General features: G+C 37.4%; 3 protein-coding genes across 5 annotated transcripts; 2 read left to right on the forward strand and 1 right to left on the reverse strand.

Moving 5' to 3' along the window:
• Nucleotides 1-1,537: 1,537 nt before the first annotated feature.
• On the reverse strand, nucleotides 1,538-4,162 carry LOC112187331 (protein EFFECTOR OF TRANSCRIPTION 2). Of its 2 annotated transcripts, none has more exons than XM_024326086.2 (3): nucleotides 4,004-4,162; nucleotides 3,492-3,839; nucleotides 1,538-2,829 (listed from the first exon to the last, which is right to left on the reverse strand). In XM_024326086.2, exons 1-3 carry the CDS (start codon nucleotides 4,094-4,096, stop codon nucleotides 1,876-1,878), a joined length of 1,395 nt encoding a protein of 464 aa, XP_024181854.1. In that variant the 5' UTR covers nucleotides 4,097-4,162; the 3' UTR covers nucleotides 1,538-1,875. The 2 variants fall into 2 exon arrangements, with proteins under 2 accessions (XP_024181854.1, XP_024181853.1); XM_024326085.2 differs by having other exon boundaries at nucleotides 3,492-3,893; nucleotides 4,004-4,161.
• A 3,281-nt stretch (nucleotides 4,163-7,443) lies between these two features.
• LOC112189974 (inactive protein kinase SELMODRAFT_444075) lies at nucleotides 7,444-11,760 on the forward strand. The gene is made up of 9 exons (XM_024329387.2): nucleotides 7,444-8,127; nucleotides 8,727-8,881; nucleotides 8,961-9,055; nucleotides 9,277-10,313; nucleotides 10,429-10,589; nucleotides 10,774-10,850; nucleotides 10,962-11,109; nucleotides 11,255-11,404; nucleotides 11,512-11,760. The coding sequence occupies exons 1-9, from the start codon at nucleotides 7,965-7,967 to the stop codon at nucleotides 11,596-11,598; spliced, it is 2,073 nt and encodes a 690-aa protein (XP_024185155.1). The 5' UTR covers nucleotides 7,444-7,964; the 3' UTR covers nucleotides 11,599-11,760.
• Nucleotides 11,761-16,501: 4,741 nt separating this feature from the next.
• Nucleotides 16,502-18,974, forward strand: LOC112189075 (probable acyl-[acyl-carrier-protein]--UDP-N-acetylglucosamine O-acyltransferase, mitochondrial). 2 transcript variants are annotated; one of them, XM_024328346.2, is made up of 10 exons: nucleotides 16,502-16,750; nucleotides 16,844-16,968; nucleotides 17,110-17,218; nucleotides 17,309-17,401; nucleotides 17,497-17,613; nucleotides 17,801-17,884; nucleotides 18,164-18,268; nucleotides 18,363-18,449; nucleotides 18,535-18,663; nucleotides 18,951-18,974. In XM_024328346.2, the coding sequence occupies exons 1-9, from the start codon at nucleotides 16,595-16,597 to the stop codon at nucleotides 18,652-18,654; spliced, it is 996 nt and encodes a 331-aa protein (XP_024184114.1). In that variant the 5' UTR covers nucleotides 16,502-16,594; the 3' UTR covers nucleotides 18,655-18,663; nucleotides 18,951-18,974. The 2 variants fall into 2 exon arrangements, 1 of the variants encoding a protein (XP_024184114.1); XR_002931706.2 differs by lacking the exon at nucleotides 18,951-18,974 and having other exon boundaries at nucleotides 18,356-18,449.
• The last annotated feature ends 8,303 nt before the right edge of the window (nucleotides 18,975-27,277 follow it).

Raw genomic sequence — 27,277 nt, forward strand, 5'->3', positions numbered from 1 at the left:
GGTTACTCATCCTGAAAGAGAACAAGAAATTAGGGTTAGTTTCGGAGCGAAAAGGGCTACCACGAAAAACTTATTAAATTTCTGAGCGTAGTCGCTTCCAAGAAATTAGGGATTTTTCTGAGCGTAGTCGCTTCCAAGAAAATCCTATTCCAAGAGGGGTTTTGGATTAGATCGAAACAATGATGTATGTGGTCGATCGTTTTCTTCTCAACAAACTCTAAGTTTGGAGGACTCTACAAGCTCCAAGTTTGGAGTGAGCACGAACCCCCACAGTTCGGCTATTGGTCTCCCCCATGAAGAAGAAAGGGGGGGTAGAAGAAGGGATGTCGGAAGTCCCCGAGAAAAGAAGAAGAAATTAAAAAAAACTTCAAAAACGGGAACTTTTAGAAAATTTTACCTTAAAAGATGGCCGGAAAAGTCGTCGCCGGAAAGTTACTGTAGCTGACCGGAAAAAATCACCGGAATGTGGTGGTCGGACAGTGGTCGCCGCTGGCCGGAGCTGAGCTGGTGGTGGCTGCAGGCGGAGGTGGCAGAGCCTTGCAGGGCTTGTGCGGGGCTGCTGCAGGGCTGCTGCGCGGCTCCTGCAGGTGCTAGGCAGGGGCTGTCGCCAGCTGTCGATGGCGTGCAGGGGATCTGTCGGCAGATGTCGACAGATGCTCGGCAGGTGTGCGCGGGAGCTCGGCAGGTGTGTGCGGGGCTGTCGGCAGGTCTCGGCAGGGATCGTGCAAAGCTCTCGGCAGATGCTTGCAGGGCTGTCGACAGAGACTCGGCAGCACTCGGCAGATCTCAGCAGGAAGCGTGCAAAGCTCTCGGCAGATGCTTGCAGGACTGTCGACAGGGGCTCGGCAGCACTCGGCAGATCTCAGCAGGGATGTGCAGGGACCTCGGCAGGACTCGGCAGGTGTCTGCAGGGGGCAGAGGCCGGTCCGATTTTTCCGACGGCCGGTTCAGGGGCTTTCCGGCAGGTTCCGGTGGTTCCGCCGCCGGTTCTGGGTTCCTTGAGGCTAGGGCTTCAATATGTGGGGCGGTGGATGTTGGAATTTGAGGGCTACGAAATTAGGGTTTCAGGGTTAGGGCTTCGTGCTGATAACGTGTTTTAGAGAAACTGATTTTGGGAGGAATTTGCTGTGTATTCTCATTGATAATAGGGGCCTCTTTATATAGAGGATTACAATGCGTAGAATCTCAATCATACAAGGAAAGTAATTCTACATTGATTAGGATTCTAGATCCTTCTAATTAAATCCTATTACCACTAGGTCAAGTAACCTAGAGTTTGGGCTAAACACAAATTAGGTTTTCCTTGAACAGATAGTGTTTTAATCCTTCAATTAAAAATCGTTAGACTACTTAGTGGTTAAGGTGTCTCACACAATATAACGACTCACGTCTCTGAAATATTGACACAATAGGCTAAAGAACAACTATTTTTGTACTCCAGAGCACTATTGAACACAATACTGACAAATGATTCAACTGCTTTCCATGCGAGCAGAAAAGCACTTCCTACAAAATTACTTCCAATACCCCAAAAACGTCCAAAAGAATCAAATTTAACAGAAAATATGGAACTGTACTAGAATTAAATTAGAGTACATTATACAATAATCATGCCCCAATTTCTACAGGGTACAGGGTACAACAATAACTTAAAAGGCTATAACTCATACAGATAAGCCTGAATGCTACAACATAAGCATGAATCTATAAATCACACAGTATATTTTCTATTTCAGAAAAAAAAAATGAATAAAACATCAACTGGAGACTCTTCTTCCTCCTTTTGTAGTATTTGCTCACACCTCTTCCTTTCATGAGCAGTTCTTGTATGGTATAAGTACAGAACAGTTTTGTAAATTGGAATACATCAATACATCATGCACATATTTTGACCTTCTCTTCTTTCACTGACTTGGATTTGCATTTCTGAATCCTTCTCCCTTTGTGCTCATCACACCTTTTTCTTCCTTGAATTGGTTCTGTTCTACAAGGAGAGCCATCGGCCAAGATGAATCCACATATCGATGTAGAGCTCTCACAAACATGAACTGGTGGAAGCTGTACCGGTTCATATTTCACATTTGATGCATCATGACTATCTAGCTCTGTGTTGTTGAGAACACTGCATTTTGAGTCCACATTCTTATCTGATATCCTAACTGTAATTGACCCTTTAATCCTCATCCCTCTGTGCTCAGCACTCCTCTTTCTTCCTTGAACTGGTGGTGTTCTACATATAGATCCATCACCCGCAGCCAACCCACAAATTTCAGTGTTCTCCTGAGTAATGCCACTTTCATCGGAAACAAATTCTCTGTTGCTGATAACACTGCATTTTGAATCAAAATTGCTATTTGATATCCTAACTGTAATCAACCCTGTAATCCTCATCCCTTTGTGTTCAGCACACCTCTTTCTTCCTTGAACTGGTTCCTTTCTACAGATGGACCCATCACCTACAGCCACCCCACAAATTATAGTATTTTCCTGAGTAATCCCACTTCTATCCAAAACTAACCTAGGCTGTGATCTGCCAAACTTGAAAACCTGGGCTGTGAGAGTCCGGCTCTCCCTATCAGCATAGTCACTGAACTTGTCCTCTGTTGAAACCAGTTTGCTGGAGTTAATTCTAATACCGACTTGCTTCTGTCTGAAAGGTAGAAGCCGCTGGACAATATTAGTAAATCGGGTAGGTTTTGAGGAAGTTTTCTTGAGTTTCTGAAGGACATCATCAGGGCGTCGTGCACCATTGATGCTTGTGTTCCATGCATAATCAAATGTGTTAAGCAGCTGACTTTCTGTTTTCAGGGCCTCACTTTTGGTTCCCATCTGTTTGACAAAGAACAAAGAAATAAGGCATATCCTTCATATAGTCCAATTACATGTACAAACTTGCATACAAACTGCTACTACACATTTCTCTTTATTGACAAACTGCCATCTCTCATAATGGCAAGCACATAACACAATTGACCATGCGGCACTCACCAAGATGTATCTCTAGCATTATAGCATGTATGTGAATGAGAATGAGCATGAAAATGTAAATGCACCCATGCTCAAATGAACATAAAGTTAAGACAGCTAAAAGCTTCGAGTTTAGTCCACACACACAACAAGTAGAAAGCTTTATATGACTACAGGTCCAATCTGTATTGTTTAGATTAGTAAATGTTTAGGTTTAATAGAGAACTGATTAAATACGGAAAAATGATGCATCTTTCAACTGTTTTCGCTATCCAACTCCACAAAGCTACACCAAAAACCATATAAAGAAGCTATATGATCTATAGAAATCGGGTATACCAATGCTCTTTAATATGCATAATAACCCAACTAGACATGGCATCAGTAGAACAAAGCAAAATGACAATGGCGAACTGGATATCTAACAACGACAACCAAAATACGGATTCCATAGCAGTGAAAACACAGCACAAACCAAGTAAAATTCACTACTTGAAATGAGATGAATCATAGATCAAACTTACAGGAGCCCATCTATACACAATGGGGTAGCCTCTTGCCAGGATCTGCTCAAACAATCCAGGCCCCTTTCGGATTCGCTCGCTCGGAATCCCAACTGAGCAGCACTTGCCCAAATGAGCCCCTGTCCGGCCATACTGCTGGAGCCTGGTCCTCACACTATCAGCCTGTCCAAGATAAACCGGGACTATTTTATCGGCTTCAATCCCACGGCCTAAACCACTGCGCAAAACAGCAACTCCGAGTTCATACACTCCTGGGCTCTCGTTCCTAGGCAGGTTATGTACTCTGTACCTTTCAGCTCCTTCCTTCCCCACCGAAAAGTCCTCCCAATCACAGGGCCCAACAAGAACCTGACTTTCATCACAAATTGAATAAGTCAAGAATGTAAATCTCGAGCCTGGGATCTGGGTGTGATGGAAAGAAACGTAATTTAAGCAAAAGAGGAGGGAGTAGATTACAGAGAGACAGAAATCATTGAAAAAAGAGTGAGCGTGATTAGGGGAGGGGAACTTACCTTCCATTTGGAGAAATGGGGGTCGTGCTTTGTGCGCTTGCATTCTTCCCTCTTCAACCTTTGGAGAGCAACGGTTAAGTCGCTGGCTACCATTGAAGGGCTACCTCATACAAAATGTCAAATTACCGTTGATGACGCCCTTTAACAGCGCCAAGAGTGGAGGAACAAACTTCGAGGAGCGGCCTAAAGTCTGGCCCGTTTACATGGTGTATGGGCCAGTCCAATTCTTTTTTAATTCCTTACGCAAAGGAACGGTCTACCATTTATAGGAAAACTTTTAACGACAACTGTTAAAATGAGACTTCATAACGACTTTTTTAATGTACGGATGTGAGACCCATTCTTTTATCACATTTTGTAATTTATGAACCTGAAAGGTTCAGATTTGATAGATTTGTTTCGTTCATTGATTTAATCTAGTTCGATACCTTCACGATTAGCAATTTGGAAGAAGATTTTCACAAGTGACTTACTCATGCATACATAAACATCTAACGATTTATTTGCTATAATCTAATTTAAAAATGAGTCTCACAACCTTTGATTAAGAAGTGTTCATTTTAAAGGTCCTCATTAGAAGTTATTTCTACAATATATTAATGTATCAATATAATGTAAAAACGTCAATACATGGAATTATAGTACATTGTAGGCTAGTTCACTACAATCGAAAAGTTAATCGAGATGGCTAAGTCTACTGATACATAGAACCAATCTAATATGAGATGTATCAATACAATAATGTATCGTAGATGACTCATAAAAATAATGTGCCTCGAGTATTAATTAGTATCCATCAAGAACTAGTCCCGCTCCTAGTGACTGATGAAAAGGAATATGATCACGAGCAAGAGAGGAAGATGATGACCAAATGAGCATCTTCCTAGCTTAATCAAGTTGTAGATAAGTTGACAACATTTGACTAAGTACAAAAGCCCTACAAAAGCTAAAAGTTTGGCCCTCGAGGCCTCGACTCTTGATTGATTTGATGACCGACCATCAAGATCAGAGTTGTTATGCATTTTTGTTGCTTCCTATATATCGTTTTCTTACTCTCGACGAAAGGCAACTTCATCGAGCAATAGATATGATGATGTTAATGCATCCTAGATCTTTTGTGCTGAAGCTGCTTTGGATAAAAGGAAAAGGGAGGTGGATGGGGACTTTAAAACTTGAGATTCGAATAGCCATGAGTCACGAAGTTACTTGCTTGTGAATCCATAATGCATTCATCTTTTGGAGAAAAATAATTGAACAAAAGAAGCAAAGAAAAGCGGACGGAATACCTGAATATGGAGACTTTTATAATAGAAAGTTTGATATGGTAATCACATGCATAGAATAAAAATCACCGTTCTTTATGATTTTGTAAAGACGTGTAAGATAATTACTAGAAAAAGTGAGTTCTAGCTTCAGTATAAGTTATGTTTCTTGCACTAACCTCAACATATTATGCATATGAGACCGCCTTAGAAATTAGGAATGCTAAAAGCAATACTGTTTTTTCTTACTTCAAGGAAATGAAGGCAAGCAATGCTTGGAATGTAAAATGAAGGCAAGCGATGCTTGGAATATGTTAGGCCCTTAGAGCAAGTGGAGCGGTATGCTTAACTGGGTAAAAAAAGTCATTTTGATGATGTGTTGACCAGGTATATTGAAAAAGTACCTTCCATCGGACCCTTTTTGACTGGACAAAAGATGTCTTTTTTTGACCCAGGCCAAGAAAAATGTCATGGCCTTGACATATTGCTTGCCCAGGCGAAGAAGCAAGCCAGCTCAACCCATCAGGCCACATGGGTGACGTCAGCGGCCAATTAAAGAGAGAGACGTCATGGCCTTAATCTGGGCCGTTGTTTTCAATTAATGTTTAGATCCAACGGTGGTGCAATTATATGTATATATAGGGTTGTAACGGTAACAAAACGGTAAGAGAAAATATTGTTAAAAATTCTAAATATTTCTCTATAAACACCCTCCATTTATTTTACATCTCACCCAAAAAAAATTATATTTCATAGTTACACAATGAACAGTGAAATAAAACTGTAAAAAAAAAACAATGAACAGTGAAAAATAAAATAATGAACAGTCTTGACCGGTCAAGAAAAAAAAAGGGTGCTAACCCATGTCCAGTGGCAGTGAACAGTAACTTCACTAGTCGAATTCTTGATTTTTCGACCTTGACATTTCTTGATTACGGGTGAACTTGCTCTTAGGTCTTACTCTTATCTCTTAAAGAGAATATAGGGTGGATACAATGTCCCCTTCTCCATTGATAACCATTGAGATTTGTAAATTAGTGGCCCCAAACCTAGCTAAGTGCTTTAACTTCTATCCCCAACAACCATATCAAATCAAACAATCATCTACATTAAACAAGGGTTGAATAAGTGGCGCCACGTTCCTATCAAGCCCCAAAAATAGATGTGACGACATGGATTATGGTTTTGAGAGATGTATTAGCCATCATTGATTCTTGATTGTTTATGAAAGGACAAAAGTCATCACGATTTTCATTAATTGATGCCAACTTAAGGTTTATGAATACAATAAAAAAATTTCATATAATACACAAAATTGTTTATCAAACTGAGTTGGTTGGGATGTTATGCCGTGATATTGTTAATTTAAACTACTAATCGATTGAGTTGTTACTTAGTACACTATCAAGATTAACCATTTACTACTCTATGAAATATCTTCCTCACTATATGTTGAGAATATTTCGTTGAGAATGTGAAATAAATATAACTTCTGCATTGAAAAAAGGGATCGTCTACAGTACATTAATGTATCGATACATTAAGTACACTAAGTTCAATACAGAGGTAGACTAGCTCAGTACATAGGTAGACATGCATGGAGTTAGTCTACCATTGTACCGAGTTAGTCTACTTATGTATTGAACTTAGTCTACTTGATGTATCGGTACATTAATGTATTGAAGTATTTTCCTTGAAAAAATAATATTTTACATATGAACTTATAAGGATTTAGGCCACTCTATCGATCTATTGTCAATTGATTTTGGATGTGAACTCTAAATTACTTTATTACTATATCATTTTCCTCTAAATCAAAAGCATATTGAAAGAGGTAAATGAGAAGACAACTTGTTCATATCTCTGTAGTTATGACTTATGGTTAATTTTGTAATCCTTAGTTTAACAAAGAAAAGACAAACCCTAATCAATATCATAACCTACTGACCAATTCACTAAACAATAAACTACACAATCTCCCTCACATATTCCACTTGCAACTTACAAATAACAAACACTATTTAAAGAAAGCAAGAAAGAAATAGTCCAATGATTGGTCTTTGATATAATATTTGGTTCCTCTTGTCGTTTAAGCTAAAACCTTCTACTTCCTCTTGTCGTTTCATTGGTTTTCCCTATTGGCGCTTCTTCCTTACAATTATGCTGGAGCCCAAATCAGAATCTACCAACAAAAAAGTCCAACTTTAGGCCACCTGCTACTTCCTCTCTCCAAAGACTCGATCAAATTATGGCTCAAAACTTGTATAACATTCACACGCATCCCACATGCAAAAGGGTAGAGGCTTCATTTCCATGAAAGACCAAAACTTCGTGCTTGAAGATTTTTTGTTCTGTTTTGCATTAATCCCAAAGGTTCATGTATAGTGTTTCACACAGAGTGAGTGAGAGGGTTTTGGGACTTTGACGTGTCCTTTAACGGAAATAAACCCAGTCAGTGGTTAAAGCAAACATTGAAGACAGTGCGTGTCTTGTTCTTCTACTTTGGTTTGTCGCTTTTTTTCAGATGGAAAAAGCTTATTCATTTGGGGGTTTCTGATTCTCAGAGTGATAATGCACGTTTTTCTGCTTCTGGGTTTTGTTTGTTTTGGACAAGCTCTGGAATTTGGATGTGGGTAGTGAATTTGGGGTGTGTTGAGGAAGTTTTGGTGTGTAAAGTTTGAGTCTTGGTTTGGCCGAGTATGAAGGAGAAGAGGAAGTCAGTGGTGGCTGGGAAAGTTGTGGTGGTTGCTGTTAAGGCTTTGAAGGAGATTCCAAACACAGCTCTGGTGTGGGCTTTGACTCATGTTGTTCAACCTGGAGATTACATTAAGCTCTTGGCAGTCGTTCCTTCACATACATCAAGTAATCATCCTTGTCCTTCTCTTAATAAATGAAGAAAAGTTTGTACCTTTAAATTTCAAAGAAAGCATGTCAATTGCAGTTCATGTTGGTTAGCTTGATTAGAAACTTTTGTTCTTCAAATGATTGATAAGAGGGGTCATGGTTAAGTTGGTTAGTTCAATTGATTGTTTGATATGTTTTTATTTAAGGACTGTAGGCACAAGTTAATGGTTTAGGGGTTCAATTCTGTAATATATATACCTGTTTAATATATCAGCAGCCAACTATCTGGTGTGGCATGTCTAAGTAGGGTGTTCTACTTCATTTTGACACACCCATGTGTCTATGAGAATCAGAAGTTCTGCAATAAGAAACTTTTTGGCAGTATGTTATCCGCTACTTTTGTTTTAATTGCTTGTTGGGTATTCAAAACCTCCCCATGGCATGCTAGTTTTGACAGAAGCACTTCACAGATTTCAAAATTTATTGAATCCAGGCCAAGTTGAACAATGCATAAGAGTCTTGTGTTTGATGGAGTTTTTACCCTTGTCCTTTTATGCTTGGATATACATGAACTGGGGAAGCCAAAGTTGATGTTGATGAAAACACCATATGTTCAGGTAATAGGGTATGGGACTTTGCACGATTCACCAGCGATTGCACCAGAAGTCACCGTTGGTCTCTCACAGGAACCATTTCAGATCAGAAGGATGAGATAGTGAACTCATGCTCTCAGATGGTGCTACAGCTCCGAGATGTTTATGATCCAGAGAAGGTCAGTGAATCAGTGTAGTGTTTAGTCCTAGTGCTTCATATCCAATATTAATCTCTTCCCTCTTTATTTTACTTCACAGATAAAGATCAGGATAAAAATCCTCTCCGGCTCACCATCTGGTGTTGTGGCTGCAGAAGCGAAGAAAGCTCAATCAAACTGGGTTATATTGGACAAGTATTAAATTCGATGCAACCTTAATTTCCACTTTTCCAGTATCACTTACTATAGCTGAAAACTTCTGATTATAAGAAGGCATGCCTTTTACATGTTTGATAATGCAAAATGGCATCCTTTTTTGATTTCTCAATGTAAATCTTTAGTCAGCACTTTTTGTGCATAAAAGTCTTTTACTTCACTTTCCGCCTGTTCAAATTATAAGTTTTGCTGTTGTGCAGACAATTGAAATATGAAAAGAAACACTGCATGGAACAGCTGCAGTGCAATGTTGTGATTATGAAACGATCTGGGCCTAAGGTTCTCCGGTTGAATTTGGTTAACTCTCCAAACAAGGAACCTGAAGTGGCTTGCCCTTCATTGTATAAATCAGAATCTTCTCCTAAACACCTGAAGAGCAAATTTGCACAGTGGAATATAAGTGGAGGGCCACCTGTGACTCCTACTAGTAGTTTTGACCGTGAGTCACCACTGACTGCAACTGATATCGGATCATCATCCATATCAAGCTCAGATATGGGGACTGAATCATTTTTACATTCTGGAATTCTCAGGAGATTGAAGCAAGAGTTTCCATATACCAGTGAAGGTAATGAGATTTTAAATGAATCTGACAATGAGGCAAATAATGAAAAGACGAGCGCTTATTTCACGCGTTCATATTGCCAGCCCTGGATGGTAGATTATCATTCTGATGGTGAATTTTCAAGATATGGGGCCGGAGGTTCACAAAGACCTTATGATAGATCTCTGATTTCAGCATATGGAAGCTTGCTAGATAAGTTAGCTAATTTGAATCGAGAGCCTGATGTTGGAGTCCTGAACTATAGGCTTGATTTGAACTTGAGTAGAAGTGTACGTGAATCAATTTCCCTCCGTAGAAATTTACCTTCTATACCTCCTCCGTTGTGCTCTGTATGTCAGCACAAGGCACCTGTCTTTGGCAATCCTCCTAGGTGGTTCACATATGCTGAGTTAGAACTTGCTACATGTGGTTTTTCTCAAGCAAATTTCTTGGCTGAAGGTGGGTTTGGCTCCGTACACAGAGGTGTCTTACCACATGGTCAGGTTGTTGCTGTTAAGCAATATAAATTGGCCAGTTCTCAAGGAGATCATGAATTCTGCTCAGAAGTTGAAGTCTTAAGCTGTGCACAGCATCGCAATGTTGTGATGCTAATTGGATTCTGTGTGGAGGATGGAAAGAGGTTGCTAGTATATGAATATATCTGCAATGGTTCTTTGGATTCTCATCTATATGGTAGGTTCTCCACTACTCCTGATTGATGTAAATAGCCAGCATGCATTACTCTCAATACCTTTTTACAAGTTATGCTTTATTCACTTCTATGGAATGACAACACTAAAATTTACAGGGAAAGACCAACGTTCATTAAAATGGTTTGCACGACAAAGAATTGCAGTTGGAGCAGCTAGAGGATTGAGATACCTTCATGAAGAGTGTAGAGTAGGTTGCATTGTACACCGTGATATGCGACCTAACAATATCCTTCTGACCCATGATTTTGAACCATTGGTATGTCATGCTCTTCTCATCTTTTACAAAATTCAAATCCTCTATTCACCAGCATATTGTATTTGATGAATCATACCTTGTATGAGTATTGTCTCTCCCTGTCAAATTGTATGTTCATTAAGGATGAAGCTTTAGACTCTGGCATGAATCAGTTGGAGTGACAATCAACCACTTCTAATTTCAGGTTGGAGATTTTGGACTAGCAAGGTGGCAACCAGATGGAGATATTGGCATACAAACAAGAGTTATTGGAACATTTGGGTAAGACCATAGGACTTAAAAGCAAAAATAAAGTTGTTAATCTTATGAAATATTGAAATTACAGCTTGATAAGAAAAGTTTTACTAAGTGAGAAGTCTTGTGTTAATGTAGTTACTTGGCTCCAGAATATGCTCAAAGTGGAGAAATTACAGAGAAAACTGATGTATATTCCTTTGGGGTAGTACTGGTGGAGCTTGTTACGGGACGGAAAGCTATGGACATAAACAAGCCCAAAGGCCAGCAGTGCCTCACTGAATGGGTATGTATGAGTAAAGGCAACTCTAGTTTGAAATATGCGGCATACCATATAGTGGCCAAAATTCAAGACAGATACATATAACCCTATAGTAATCTTACATGATCTTCTTTTGGTGATTACTTATGCTCATTTGTGTGGTGAGCAGGCACGACCCTTGCTAGAAAAGAACACCATTGACGAAATGATAGACCCCCGGTTAAGAAACTGCTATTCAAAGCAAGAAGTTAGTAACATGCTGCGATGCGCTTCCTTGTGCATCAGGCGAGACCCTCATTCCAGGCCTCGAATGTCTCAGGTATCAGTTGATCTTAGCACTCATTGCCTCTTCAAATTCTTCTTCGTGGAATCAATGGAAAGGTCAACTATAATCTCATTCTTGTTTTTTTGGCTTCTTATCTATAGGTGCTTCGGATTCTGGAAGGTGACGACAGTCCCATGAATTCCAAATCATTCTTAGATGAAGGGGGTTTTGACAGGACAGTTCTGTAGACAACCCAGATGATACCCATTCATTTTTGTGTGCTTCAAATCCAGAATATAGTTATATATACATATAGTTTCTACGTAGTACATAGGTGTTAAGAGAGATCTGTCTGCAATCAATTTTTACGAGTACCCCTCTCTCACTGGCATACGTTGTTGGTTCATTTCCCAATAATCTCCTCAACAAATCTAACATTAGTAGAAAAACAAATATCAATCCACATTAACCGGACAACAAACCTTGGTCTACATGAGCTACCGAATTCAGAATCCCAACTTGTCATTCAAATTGGATGATACTGTTCATGATCATTTACCTGTGGCATACGTTGTCAATGAGCTGTGACTTGTTAGTAAATTATAATTGTTACATTATAAAAGTTATGGGTTCGATTCTTAATGACATATGTACGGGTAGAGGTGGGCCAAGGATTTTTTTCAAAAAAAAAAAAAAAAAACCTCCCATTTTTATATAAAAAAGCTTGAGTTTCTCCTTAAGACAGACCTACAAGTCATTGCTTATTAAAAAAATGTTAAGATTTGGATAACTTTTTGATGCCTTTGGCGGTCATAATGGGTAAAACAAGTTCTCCCAAAGATTAAAAATATCGGTTTTGACATATCTATCGGAACTTTGAAAGAAAAATATATCAGAAATAATAAAGATATTCTGGAAAATATATCTTTTTTGAAAGAGTCAATTTATTGGAATTACATATAAATGGATATGAATGTCAACTTCATCTATATCTAAAAACATACTCTAGGTGGTTGAAAAGTAGCTCAGTAATAATTAGAGAAAGATATATGACTCATATAGTACAAATTGTAATGATGAACATGATAATTATAGATCTCTTTAGAGTTGCCTACTATTTCTCCTATAAGGGGATAAATAAGGATGAATCTAACTGGATGACTCCTCATTTGAATAATTGAACCTTTATGTTCTTTATATTGTCCAACTACAGACTACACAAAATCACAACCTACACAACACCAAATGATTCATATAATTGAGGCCAATTCCATATAATTGAGAAATATGAAGTGAGTGAATTATTTTTTGAAACATGGCTCCATCAAGTTTGTTTTCTTTTAATGAAATTGCTCTATCATGAATTCTCCGCACCCAGATTTGTCTTCAGGGAATTCTCCTCACCTGGATTCTACTCCTCACTCAGATTTCTCTCAAAGGGAATACTCCTCACCCAAATTCGCTTTGAGGGATTTCTCCTCGCCTATATTCGCCTTGAGAAAATCTCTCCTCACACATATTTACATTTAGGGAATTATTTCTCACCCAGAATCACCTTGAAGGATTTCTCCTTACCCAGATTCGCCTTGAGAGAATTTCACTTCACCTAAATCTGCCTTCAGAGGTTTCACTTCGAGGTTCTTTTCCCAAACAGGTTAATTTATCTCTTTATTAGGTCATCTAGTCAGGAGAAACCGTTGTTAAAATTTTACATCCTGACACAACCTCCATATTCCATAATATATGTTTCTTTGTGAATAACTGGGTTTTTTTTTTTAATCAGATTTTACGGATATTTTTTCATATTATCGGAATATATCCTAAATATCTTATATATTGAGGATATTTGACGATATCGAAGAAATTTTACAAAAACGGTAGAAGATAATATATTTTCTCCTATAATATATCGGTCTCTCCGAAAAGGAAGATATCAGGGGATAATCGGAAATATCATAGATATTTTAATCCTCCATAAAAGGTTCTGAATATCTGGATATACACTTATAGATTTGTCATAGTTTGGACTACACGATATTTTTTACACTATCCTTGCTTTCAATAAATGTACTATACACGACTTTTAGGAGAAAATGGAGAGAGAGCCTCCGAAACTTGCCGAGCGACCCGGTAGGGCGAAATTTCGATTTCGTGATGACGGCGGGGAGTCTCGTGCTCTCCATACCATGCGAGAGCAAGATGGCCGCGGCCCGGGTGTGGAGAGACTGTGGTCACTTATGCACCGGCGCTGGGATCGCAGTCAAATTTCTCGAAGATTCTGGCTGAGGAGATTCTCGGCTGAGGGTGGTGTTTCTCGACGTGGGATGGCGAATCATGTCGTCGGCGATTGCAGCTTTCGCTGCGCTTGGGCTCTGCGTTGTGGGCCGGCTTCGTTTGACCACGTCAGGGGTCAGGTCGAGGTGAATGGAGACGTCGGTGGTGGAGTCGAGCCGAGATGCACTCGAGTCAGGCTGTGGTGCTGCAGATTTCCAGCGATCTGTGATGGCAGTAGAAAGGCCAAGATGGCGTCGACGGTGGCCAGATCGGGGGGCAGGTTGGCTGGGACTGGTTTGGCAGCGCTGGTGACTGCGGCGGTAAGCTGCAGGGAAGATCCAAAAAAACAGGCAACAAACCCTAGTTTTGAACTAGGGTTGACTTTGATGGGGCTGCTTTTGAAGTATGGGTAATTTCTATAGACTTTTATAAGACGTTTTTAGTTGATATTTGTACTACAATTGCGTGATTGGCAGATTAGACTAGATGAATATTTCTTCCTTAGAGAGCGAGACTACTCTTGCTTAGTTTTAGGTTTGCTGTTCAGCGAGCGTCCCTTTATATTTTAATGAGTTTAGAGTGGCTTAGATAGGTTATCCAGTTTTGTCGTGATTTTCTTATGTAAGTTCTGTTAGACTCTGACCTGTTTTCATGGCTTTGATATCTAATAACATCAAATCCTATTAAATAAGAGTTTTTCTATTGGAACCTCCAAATTTACTCACTTGACCTCTATGCTTTTTACACCTCTTATCAAATTTTCAAATACTAAATTTACTCACTAAACTTCCTCAAATAACCTCACTCATATAATTTGCAAACAAATTATTATCTTTAAAATAAAAAATTTAGTCATTTCAATGATTTAATCATTCTATAAATCTTAACTAAATATACATTTCTTAATCAAACTTGAATTTCAAAAATTAATGTCTAATCAATAAGAAAATGCCATGAACTATTATATTTTTTTAAATATTTTTTTTTCTATTTTAGCTATGCAAAAAAAAGAAGAAGAAATCATTTGTTTTTATTCTCAAAAAAAAAAGTCATTCATTTTTTTAATGTTTTTTTTTCTGTATTTTTTGAACCACATGATTAATTATTTAAATATTTTATTATTATTATTATTATTATTTTACAAGTATAATGGATTGACTTAGATTTAGGTCATAAATCATAAGAGAAATTATTTTGTTTTCCCTCACCAATATGCGTTCAACATATATATCATACATTTTTATGTCACATGATCTTAATACATTTTTATATATTTAATTCTTATTAAATATATATGAATGCTTTAATGAGTATGTTGTGAAATTGGAAAATGAAAATAGGTAAGGAAAATAATTAAAAATACAATCTAATATTATTGAATTGGAAAGTCTACATAAAATAAATGTAATATTTTTTTGGTATAATTATTGTCCTTAATAGTCATTTTATATTAGGTTATATATGTCATTTGATAATTCATAATAGAGTGAGGTCAATTGAGCAGATTTGGAGGTCCCAATAGAAACTCTCATTAAATAATAATAATAATAATAAATAAATGTACTATACACGATATTTCTTTGATATATTTATGTATACAGATCCTATCCAGAGCGGAGCTCCGCTTTGAAATTAACGTGTGAAGTTCGAGTTTTGGGTCACTTTTCGGTCGCATATCCACATCTCGACCGTTCAGTTTTTAGGTACTGGTGTATAGATCATCTCTGCAAATTTTCAGCCAAATTAATGATCGTTATGGTATCTAACTCGCTTAAACCAATGGACGGACTGAATCTGTCAACCTGAACCGTACTAGCTTTAAGGCAATTATCAATGCCTTAACGATCATCATTTTGGTTGAAAATTTGCAGAGACGATCTATACACTGGTACCTAAAAACTGAACGGTCGAGATGTGGATATGCGACCGAAAAGTGACCCAAAACTCGAACTTCACACGTAAATTTTCAAAGCGGAGCTCCGCTCTGGATAGGATCTGTATATCAGATCCTATCCAGAGCGGAGCTCCGCTTTGAAATTAACGTGTGAAGTTCGAGTTTTGGGTCACTTTTCGGTCGCATATCCACATCTCGACTGTTCAGTTTTTAGGTACTGGTGTATAGATCATCTCTGCAAATTTTCAGCCAAATTAATGATCGTTATGGTATCTAACTCGCTTAAACCAATGGACGGACTGAATCTGTCAACCTGAACCGTACTAGCTTTAAGGCAATTATCAATGCCTTAACGATCATCATTTTGGTTGAAAATTTGCAGAGACGATCTATACACTGGTACCTAAAAACTGAACGGTCGAGATGTGGATATGCGACCGAAAAGTGACCCAAAACTCGAACTTCACACGTAAATTTTCAAAGCGGAGCTCCGCTCTGGATAGGATCTGTATATCAGATCCTATCCAGAGCGGAGCTCCGCTTTGAAATTAACGTGTGAAGTTCGAGTTTTGGGTCACTTTTCGGTCGCATATCCACATCTCGACCGTTCAGTTTTTAGGTACTGGTGTATAGATCATCTCTGCAAATTTTCAGCCAAATTAATGATCGTTATGGTATCTAACTCGCTTAAACCAATGGACGGACTGAATCTGTCAACCTGAACCGTACTAGCTTTAAGGCAATTATCAATGCCTTAACGATCATCATTTTGGTTGAAAATTTGCAGAGACGATCTATACACTGGTACCTAAAAACTGAACGGTCGAGATGTGGATATGCGACCGAAAAGTGACCAAAAACTCGAACTTCACACGTAAATTTTCAAAGCGGAGCTCCGCTCTGGATAGGATCTGTATATATCTTTACATTTGAACGTTGATATATATCCATGATGGTCAATTTTTTTGAACCTCGTAAGAGTTTGGGCCCAAAAATGTAAAAGCTACAAAAAGAGTAAAAGTACTTCAAAGAAAAAGGAAGTGTCCGAGTCTGACTGAGGTCACTGGTCGAACACCATGTGTGCACTATTCGAACTTAGCACCAAGCGCTTATTCACTGCCCTGAACAACCAGAGCTCTCTATCTCTGCGACGACGCTTCTTCTGCAGCACAGCTTCCGATGGCTTCATTCACCCCTCTGCGATCGTTCACCCCAATGCCGTTCTCGGCCAGGTACCTAGTTTTCTTCACCTCTCAATAAAACTAGCTACTCAGCGATGCTTGAAACTCATAGTGTGGTTGTGGGTTTTGGTTTTTTACGATCAGGGTGTTTCAATTGGGCCCTTTTGTACTGTTGGGTCGTCGGTGAAGCTCGGAAATGGCTGCCGGTTACATCCCGGAAGCCATATTTTTGGGAATACTGAAGTTGGGGAGCGTTGTGTTTTGATGACGTGAGTTTCGAATATCTGCATTGTTGATTTTCTTTGTAATTTTGGGTTTCTATTTCATTTTGTGCTTTAAAGTTTTGAACTTTTTCATTTTGTGCATTAAAGTTTTGAACTTTTTCAATGTGCGAAAAATTGGTCAGGCAGTGGTGCCATTGTTGGTGATGATCTTCCGGGGCGTACTATGCTGGGTTGCAATAATGTTATTGGATATCATGCTGTGGTTGGTGTTAAATGCCAGGACATGAAATACAAGGTGAATTTCGATATGTAACGAAGTTAAGGGAATAGGGTATTGAATTTTGGAAGACTAAGTTTGCTAATTTGTGTTTGTTTTATGAGTTAGTCAGGGGATGAATGCTTTCTTGATGTTGGGGACAACAATGAGATTAGAGAGCATGCTTCAATCCATCGATCTTCGAAGTCAAGTGATACTACAGTATGTGGATGATATATGCTCATCCCTTGCTCATTTCTACTTGCGTACTAAGTTTTATACTCTCATTAGTGTTATCATTTTCGTTGTGTGATCAGGTTATTGGGAATAACAATCTTATCATGGGTTCTTGCCATATTGCCCATGATTGCAAGGTTGGGAACAACGTTATTTTTGCGAATAATACCCTTCTGGCAGGCCATGTTGTGGTGGAAGTAAGCCCTTACTTTGAATCCACAATCGTGTCATTTGAAATCCCCACTCTTTTAATTCCTATATATGAAAGTACACCTTAGTCTGTTTCTCATAGAAGTCGGATATGTGTATATACATAAGTATACATACTTCTGTGAGTTCTATCCTACATGCAGAATCTGAAATCTAGTTGGGTTTCATATGTAGGATTATGCTCACACTGCAGGGGCTGTTGTTGTTCATCAATTCTGTCATGTTGGTTCTTTCGCATTCATTGGCGGTGGCTCTGTGGTATGACATAATCTTACCTTTAACCTCCATCACCGTACGCTATCCTTTTATGTTGCTCATGTCCAAAAGGCACTAGGTAACTGACTTGGTACCACTGAACTATTACCTTGGTGCCAGTACACACATGAAGTGCACACTCTACAGTTTCTACCTGCTATATTTTGATTTCTTTGATCTGAAGATATGCTGATTACAGTTTACGATTCTAGCCATAACATATTTTTTTAGTGTTCCCAGGGTGCGATCTTGATTTTATATTCTTGTTTTATATGCATAAAGATTGCACAGGATGTTCCAAAGTACATGATGGTTGCAGGAGAAAGAGCTCAGCTCCGTGGCTTGAATCTTGAGGGTCTACGGCGTCATGGATTCACAGTGGCAGAGGTTTGTGTCAATCAATTTCTGTTGAGTTCACTTTTTTTATCTTAATATGTAATTCACTTTTAAAGAGCTCTTATCCCTTTTGGCAAGGATCTAGATCAGAAGCCTTAGAACAGCTTACCAAAGGATATTCATGCCTGCTGATGCAAATTCCAGTGGTTTTGAAGCACGTCTTGCTGAAGTGGTATCGCATTCAACCACATCCTCACCCTCTCTCACTAAAATCTGCACTTCATATTGTTATTCAAAGGAGCTAAATCATTTTGCAGGAGCTCCATGATAAATTGGCTCATATACCTGCTGTGTGCTCCATGGTGCAGTCTATCCGTGATTCTTTCAAAGAAAAAAGACGTGGACTATGCAAATTCAGACATTGGAATAGCTCTTAAAAGCACTAGGTCATTTTACATATTCTATTTGCAGGAAAAGAATTTAATAACAGCTCTATTCAAAAAAGAAGAAAGAAGGCTTGTTATGGGATATTGAATTTATCATAACATTCTCTACTTTTTCCCCTGAATTTTATAATGTCTATTTAGACATAATTTTCATCTAAAAACTAACAGAACATTATCTGCATCATATTTCACCAATTTCCATATCCATGCTTCATAACTAGAAAGAAAGAGACATTTTACTTCTGAATAATGACAGTTGATATGGTTTTTGTTTATTCTTTTTGCAGTGACCTAACTGCTATTGCTTTTACGGAAACTGATGGTGTGCATTGATGATATGCTATATGAAGAGTTGAAGACTCTAAGCAGCTTTGGTTTTCTTTGTAGTGAAGATTTATACTGCGACAGTTCTCGCTATTTGATGAAAGAATCGGTGACAGGATGCATTACAGAGAGAAGATTCAAATCCATACATACTGTAGAAGAATGAACTTTGATCAGCTTGCCAAAGGTTTCTTGTAGATTACATAGTGCAATTTCATTCAAGTTATCAAAATGAACAGTTTTTGGTATTATGCTGCCTTGTAACATTGACCTTGAAGCACATATTTGTAGAAGCAAATTGGTCTCTCCAATTCAGAGAAATTCCTAGAAATGTGATTTGTTCTGCGTTTTCGGTTACATAATGGGTTTTTCTTATCCTTTATACTTACTTGAATAATGTTTAAAGTCCTAGATCTCAATTGATGTGGTACCGCCTCACCTGTTTATATCTAGGTTCATTTTCAGTTTCCTTCTGATAAGACACTGACATCTCATCTATCAGATCATTTCGAAACTAAAATTTGGGAGGAAGCCTTGGAGTATTATTGACCCTAGAAGCTTGCTTCTTTGAAAAGCAAATCCACATAAAATAAAATCTTTTATCATACTATTTTGGAATTCTCTCAGCTCTCAAAATCCATTGGTTTACTTCTTGATTTTGATTGCAGATAATCAGTTGAAGGTTATTAAAGGGCATACTGACTTTAATTATAAAAACAAAATGCTAGCTGTTCAATCTTGTGACCTTTGACTACACCATCTTGGTTTGCTTTCAGGAACTGAAACTAATAATCAAAGAAGTTTCTATCCATTGTTGAATACTTTTCCTTCTTTTCTTACACGGAGCAAATATGAAAATGAATAATTGAATATGGGTGGTACTAGAAAGATTTCTGTTGTCTGAATTCCACATTAACCTTACATTTACAATTTCTGATACTCATTCCACCAGCCCAGGATAAATTCCTTGTGATCTGTGTTAGGATTGACTTCAACTTTTCAAAACCTAAGGTATATTATGTTAAACCCTTAGGATGATAAAACTTTTTCAGTGCGGTCTAAATGGCTGGAATTTTCCAAGTTTCCCCATCTGCATAAAAAGATTCTTTCTTAAACTTTGACTTGGAAGCAATGACTTAGAAAAAGAACAGGGTACCTCCTTGTGTGGTTAGAAGGACACTACTTCAAGATCAAATGTTAATTCTATGGTAGCATGCAGGAAAAAATGGAATAAAAGTAGAGTATAATAAAAACTTTGTTTATGCTTAATGAAATTGACAGACTTTAAGTACCACCAATGTTCTTTCTCTTATATTACAATCATTCTCCCTCCACAGAACAGTAGTACTTGTAGATTAACATAATATGGAATTGATAATGATATCTATAGACACCATCAGTACCTCTCCTTTGCTTCTGTGGCTGCTGATATGAAATTATATTTTGAACAGAAAGATGCTGAGTGCTTGTACATTGTATATTCCTCTACTTTAATTGCAGTACTACTACTGGATTATGGCATGTGATGTAATGTTTAGCACTAATGGCTTTGTACTGCTAATGGTATAATCAATCTGATATGAAAATGAGATTTATAAAGGCAAATACGCAGTTCCTAAATAATAATGAGCAGTTGAGATCCTTAGATATGATTATGACCCATGTTGAAACCTTGTCCGTTCTTTCGACTTTTTCCTTATTTGAACTAATTCCGATGTATGATATGCTCCTTTTGCCATGTTATCTATGAGTGGCTATTAGGGTTTTTCAAATGCTATTCTCTCTATTTCCATTAATATAATATTTGTATGACTTTTGAGAAGGGATCCCGAAAAGATAGAAGGAAGGAAGATAGAATTGCATCGCAAATATTGGATTTAAGATCTAAGATTTAAAATTTCAGATTTTAATTTTAACATTTAAAACCATACGTATGTACAATATTTTAAACCTTATCTTATGAAAGAAAACATTTTAAAGCCTTGTTTATTACTTACTAGATCAATTAGTTTTAGGTTGGACACTCTCGTGTTAATAGAAATACTCATCCATATATGGTTCCTTGACTTCCTTCTGCAATGTCATTTGGTCTCATTTGAATAATTGAACGTTTATCTTCTTTCTATTATTCAACTACAGAGTTACAAACTACATACAGAGTTACAAATATAGTCACAGACTACACAGTACCAAATCTCTCCTCACACAGATTTGCATTTAGAGAATTTATTCTCACCCAAAATCGCCTTGAGGGTATTTCTCTTCACCTTAGATTAGCCTTGAGGGGATTTTTTTTTACTCATCTAGATTCGCCTTTAGGGGATTTTCTACTCACCTAGATTCACCTTGAAGGGATTTCTCCTCACTCAGATTTACCTTAAGGAGATCTCTCTTCACACATATTTTCATTTAGAGAATTACTGAGTTTTTTTTAAAAAATTTATATCAAATTTTACAGATATTTCTTCACTTTATCTGGGATATATCGCAAATATATAATATATCGGAGATATTTGACGATGTTGGAGAAATTTCGCAGAAACGGTAGAAAATAAGATATTTACCCCCTAAGATAAATTAGTCCGTAAAAAAAATGAGATATTGAGGGATATATCGAAAATATCGCAGATATTTAAAACCTTGGAAATGTCCATTTGAAAGTGGTCCACTTACTATTGGATTGCGATTACAATTGGCTGCTGTAAAGTGAACAAGTAATTTGAAAGTTAATGATCGTGCATGAGAGAAATTATTCTTTAGATTTGATGCAGTGCATTTTTAGTACTTCAGCAAACTCAGGCTGCTGGTACAATTATGGCCATTTGTTGTTTGTAAAGTTGATGCCTTTTGAGTTGGTGCTGAAGCAATTATGGGAAAAGAAAATGGTTTCCAATCAATCTTTATCAATATATTATCAATACTTTAACAAGAAACTAAATGATTTAGGAAGTACACCAAAGAATCATATATATGCTTTAATAGTAGTTCATATGTGTGCAACTCGGTACTTATATATTCCGATCCCTTTGAGTTTGCATGAATAAGATATTGGAGTCATTTTCAGTTGAAAGATGATCTCAAGCTCACCAATTCTTGCAGCACTAGCTCATAGGGTATAGCCCCAAAACCACCCTATACCCTCTGGCAATCTAAAGTGCTCATCAATCCAGTAGTGCGCTACCTTTGTTTTTTTTATCCCTATTCCATTAAGAATGGAACACAGTATCTCCAAGCTTCACAATCGATGAGAATTGATTAAGTATCACCATGCAATAAAATTTAATCGAGTTTAATTAGGCACTTCATTTTAATGGCATTTTTAATATACTGAACTATCAATGTATCTGGGTCCTGTAATAATCATGCATGCATCGAGTTTTGGCATAGCAAAATGATTTTAAACAAAATACCCTTATATGGGTGCAGCTCAAATGCCATTGAGAGGAGGCCTCCTTAAATTAATATCAATATAAATGACCTGTATGAGATTGGAAAAACTTAGCATTATTAGTTAAGGGATGTCACGATTTTCACCTACTTCAACTATTATATGTTGATTAAGGTCTATCATCAACTTTTCTACTAATCGATCAATAGGGATATCAACTTCTCTCTTAAATTAAAAATAAAAAAATAAAAAAAAACCTAAGCAAGTGACTTACAATTGTGCCTAGTCAAACAAGAATAGACAACTTCACAATGACCATTATCCTCTTGTTTCATACGAGGGAAGATTCCTTTGTGTAATAATGCCAAATGCATCCCAATAATATTATAAATAAAATTGGAAGTGTTTCTAGGTTCAGATATAGAAAGGACTAAACAATTTTCAACTAGGGTTCCAAATATTTAATTGGTTTAATTAATTTTTCCAACTAGCTAGCTATAGCTTGAAATCCTTAACAACTATTCAAGTTGGCTCCCATGTATGATAATAATATATAATAGTTACATTACTAAGTAAAACAGAAGTAGGTGGGTGAGAGGTGTATATATCCAATATGTTATATATCTCAGTCGGTCAGTCCATATCTTGATTTTGAAGAACATATATACATACATGTGGATTAGTTTACCAATATGATCAAGAAAGGGAATATACTATTCTCCTGCCCTTCAATCAAACTGATCGAGGATTCTATTTTGTTTAGTGCTACCTTATAGATAAAGTCATTAGTCGTACACGTTACATTATATTAATGAACTATTTTACTAATCAAAATAGGTGATATGGTCAAGTAAGAGATGTCAAACATGCAGTGTTTTTTTCAAGGATAAAGAGTTAGGTACGACTTAAGAAACTGATATAGATTGATAATCAGCAGCCGAATAAGTTTTACGTGCTAAAACTCTAGAAATCAATTCCCTGATTGATGATACAGGGGTCATAGATTCTGAGCAATTTCGATTACCAGCAATGATACAGATGGTGATAATGATCAATTTGTTTTTAAGTATTTAGTCCACTTATTTGAATGGTTGATTGAATTAATGCAAGAGTACGGTTTGGTTTGTAATTCCCTGAAAACCTTAATACAAGTCTTAGTCATGCATGTGAACCATTTGGGCATATGTTTTTGTTGACTTATCAGAAGGGAATAACCTAACTTTCTTAAATTTTGTTGGAACGTACTAGCCATGAAATTGATTGATCTGAGTACATGATTCAGTCTGTATAAAGTAATGAATCAAATTTTTACTGTTTTTTATTTTTATTTTTATAAAAGCTAGAGAACATACCAGTTGTATGCCCCTATTTCCTAGATAAAAATAGTACAGAAAACTACTATGTTTCAACAATCCTGGCACAGTGCAGTCTATGCCACATAAAAATATCTCGCGTTGCAGGCAAGATTGTCTATCTAACTTCACACGCTGAGCACGCAATTGTGGTAAGCTAAAGCTAAACACTTCCACAAAACTCATAGAGATATTCTTACCAGCATAGACATTTATATATTCTAAAAAAAAAAACATACTACTAAGCAACTATAGGCTCCTTACCCTTGGAAGGGTTTGAGCTACCTGCAGCATCAATGATGGTAAATTCCGGCAGTCCATTCACTAGTTTTTCCTCCTTCCGTGGGGTTTTAGCTCGCTTTGCCAGCGACTTCTTCATGGCTAATGATTGAACAGCTTTGAGCTCTTTAACCTTGTTTTTTGCTCCCTTCGGATTACCTCTCTTCTTATAGACCTCTTGTATCGGTTTCATAGCACACAAACCCATAGTCACAGCATCCAAGTTAGTTTTTCCTACAGCCAAACTAAGTCTCAGCTTCTTGGGTGATATCCCATCATCCTCCACTCTCTGTCGACGCACTCTACAACATCCAGGTTTGTTCTCCCTAAATATAATAGTATTATTTACATAGTACGTGTAATATCTCACTCAAATATCGTCATCTATTTAATTTTTTTTTATAAATAAATGTTTAAACTCAAAATCTTTCTCGTCATATATTTTTTTTAGGATTAAATTCTGCTTACTACCCTATACTTTTAAAGGTTCGTCAGTTCAGTCCCTGCATTTTTAATTTAATCAAAAAAGTAATCGCACTCTTCAATTTCATCAAATCGATCAATTCCGTCACCATTCCGTCAATTTTCTTTGTTAAGGTGCTGACGTGGCACTTTTTCACAGGGAAATGCCCAAAATACCCATACAAATATAAACATAAACTCTCCTTCTTCTCAATCCTTCCCTTGTTCAATTCTCAACCAACTTCCCAAGATCGATCCCCACTACTAGCTCACTTGGAAGGTCATACTAAAATCAAATGCATACCAAAACACATCAAAGACTCCAAATATGAACTCATCCAAGCAAGAGTACTAAAATCAAGAGCACCTCACAAAGACAAAACCCCCAACAATCAATGAGAAGACTCTATGCTTTCAACACCATCAACCTAAAATACACATGACCAGAAACTCAAAAAACAAGCCCAGAATGAACCATTCAGTAAGCAAAACATAAAACAAGAAATTTGGCTAATCATTTTGTTTAGTATAAACACAAACTCACACACAAACGTGGCCAGCCCCAGTTGATCATACCCCAGCAACCATCTTCATCCTCCTCAGCCAAATGCCCTACCTCTCTGACCCCAAAGTCATCGCTGCCATGACCCGCGCCGTCTCCGACGTCGCCCAGACCTGCTCTCTCTGTCCTCAACGCCCACGGCGATCGTCCCGACCACAACCTCCTCCCGCAACCATACCCTTAACGGCAATCCAAACTCTCCGAAATCACCACCGAATTCTCCCACCACGACCCTAACGTCGCCCAGATCAACAACTGCAGCTTCGGGTCTTGCCTCGATTCCATTATCCATCCTCCTAGAGTCCAAGTAGTAGCGTTTGCAGGGGGCGCACTGGAGCCAAACAAAGTCGGAGCCGGTGTCGAGGACCATGTAGCGGTATTTAGGGGGAGTGCCGACGCCGATACGGGTGAGGGAGAGGTGAGGGAGGTGAAGCGGAGGGCGTCGCGATGGACGCAGAGGTGGAAGAGCTGGGAGATGGTTTGGTTGGAGGAGAGGGCATCGAGATGGTGGAGTTAGAGGAAGATGGAATCTGGGTCGGGTTCGGAGGTGGCGGAGAATCATTCGGGTTGGGGGAGAGTAGGGGTGGAGGGGAAGGGGGAGAGAAGGAGGGTCTGGTGGTCGAGGGCGACGGAAAAGGAGAGGAGGAGAGTGAAGGTGAGGGAAAAGAAGAGATGGGTTTTCTTCTTCTCCTCCATTTTTTTGGGTGGGAGAAGAGAGAGAGAGAGGGAAAGAGGGTTTGGGGAAGAAGAAGTGGGAGAGACAGTGAAGCATGCTTCTGCAGGAAAAAGCTTTGAGTAGGGGTATTTTGGGAATTTCCCTGTGAAAATGTGCCACGTCAGCACCTTAACAGAGAAAATTGACGGAATGGATCGATTTGATGAAATTGAAGAGTGCGAGAACTTTTCTGATTAAATTAAAAGCACAGGGACTGAATTGACAAACTCTTGAAAGTACAGGGTAGTAAGCAGAATTTAATCCTTTTTTTTAATACATTTGTGAAAAAAAGATACACCAGTAACTTTATATATGATAAGATATGCATAATGATAATTATAATATTTTTTTTAAAAAGATACACCGCTAATTTTATATAAGATAAGATATGCATAATAATTTATCGTAATATAGTTAATTTCTACAGACGTAAAATATTGGTTTATCAATATCGAGTTTCAATGGTCTTCATTTTCTTTAATATTTCTCACCCACCTGCTTTCCTAGGTATTGGCTCTCTCTCTCTCTCTCTCTCTCTCACAGCTTGTACATACCATTATAGGAAACGTTACAGATTTTACTGTACAATAACTTAGATACGAAACAAGTACCTATCTAATAAGGGTGCGGCTATTGCCACCCTACCATTTTCTCTATTCACCCTACAAATATGTGAATTATTGAAAGACTATATTACCCAAATGTAAAATTACAAATAAGTACACTAATTTTCTAAATCCAAATTAATCTGTAAGGAAAACTAAATACATAATTAATTAATTAAATACAAAACTACTTAATTTCTTATAGAATAACATTAGTCTTCATCTTCTCCACCCAAATTTGAATTTATTACTATTTTTCTGTCTTTTTGGTGCATCTTCATCGTTAATTCATTATTCAATTCACAAAACTATTAGTGTTAACTTCATCAAAATCTTTGAATATCCTTTATGAACACTGAAAGTAAAAATTTAAAACACGAAGAAAAAAAGCAATCTTTTCTTTCGTTGCTCATAGTTGTTAACTTACTAATTTTTTGATATAGATTAAAATAGACGAACATTAAAACTGATTGAAAAATTAAAAAATGGAAGTAAATCAAATTATGATTTTATTAGGAAACTTTAATATATTTTATTTTTTTAATTGATATAAAGTAAATGAGAGATTTTCGTTAAAAAAAAAAAACTTTTTTAATTGAATATGTCATATATATATAAGGAAATTTCTGAAAGAGAAATGGGTTAGATAAAAAAATTTAATAATTGAAAATAAAATGCAAGGTGTAATGAGCAAGTAGAGTGAACAAAGAAAATAATAAGGTGGCAATAGCCACACCCATCTACTAATTATATATAGAAATACTAATTAATTGGCGGCCTCATATGAAAAAGGAAATTAAACAATCTTAAAGGGTCCCAAACTCATGAATGTACGTAGTATGCTACAAACTCCAGAAACCTCCTGTATAAGATAAGATTTTTTTTCAAGAGAGTTAGAGAGGTAGTTATTAGTAGTACTAGTTATTA

Source organism: Rosa chinensis, chromosome 2, assembly GCF_002994745.2.
Source record: "Rosa chinensis cultivar Old Blush chromosome 2, RchiOBHm-V2, whole genome shotgun sequence".
Classification (NCBI taxonomy): domain Eukaryota; kingdom Viridiplantae; phylum Streptophyta; class Magnoliopsida; order Rosales; family Rosaceae; genus Rosa; species Rosa chinensis.

Bases quoted from the DNA above. Each gene is read 5' to 3' on its own strand.
- LOC112189075 (XM_024328346.2), top strand. From the start codon at position 16,595: ATGTGTGCACTATTCGAACTTAGCACCAAGCGCTTATTCACTGCCCTG. The intron at 17,219-17,308 runs GTGAATTTCGAT...TTTATGAGTTAG, and splicing joins GCCAGGACATGAAATACAAG to TCAGGGGATGAATGCTTTCT. The intron at 17,614-17,800 runs GTAAGCCCTTAC...TTTCATATGTAG, and splicing joins CAGGCCATGTTGTGGTGGAA to GATTATGCTCACACTGCAGG.
- LOC112189974 (XM_024329387.2), top strand. From the start codon at position 7,965: ATGAAGGAGAAGAGGAAGTCAGTGGTGGCTGGGAAAGTTGTGGTGGTT. The intron at 8,882-8,960 runs GTCAGTGAATCA...TTTACTTCACAG, and splicing joins ATGTTTATGATCCAGAGAAG to ATAAAGATCAGGATAAAAAT. The intron at 9,056-9,276 runs GTATTAAATTCG...GCTGTTGTGCAG, and splicing joins AACTGGGTTATATTGGACAA to ACAATTGAAATATGAAAAGA.
- LOC112187331 (XM_024326085.2), bottom strand. From the start codon at position 4,096: ATGGTAGCCAGCGACTTAACCGTTGCTCTCCAAAGGTTGAAGAGGGAA. The intron at 3,894-4,003 runs GTAAGTTCCCCT...CATCACACCCAG, and splicing joins CCCATTTCTCCAAATGGAAG to ATCCCAGGCTCGAGATTTAC. The intron at 2,830-3,491 runs GTAAGTTTGATC...TTTGTCAAACAG, and splicing joins TTGTGTATAGATGGGCTCCT to ATGGGAACCAAAAGTGAGGC.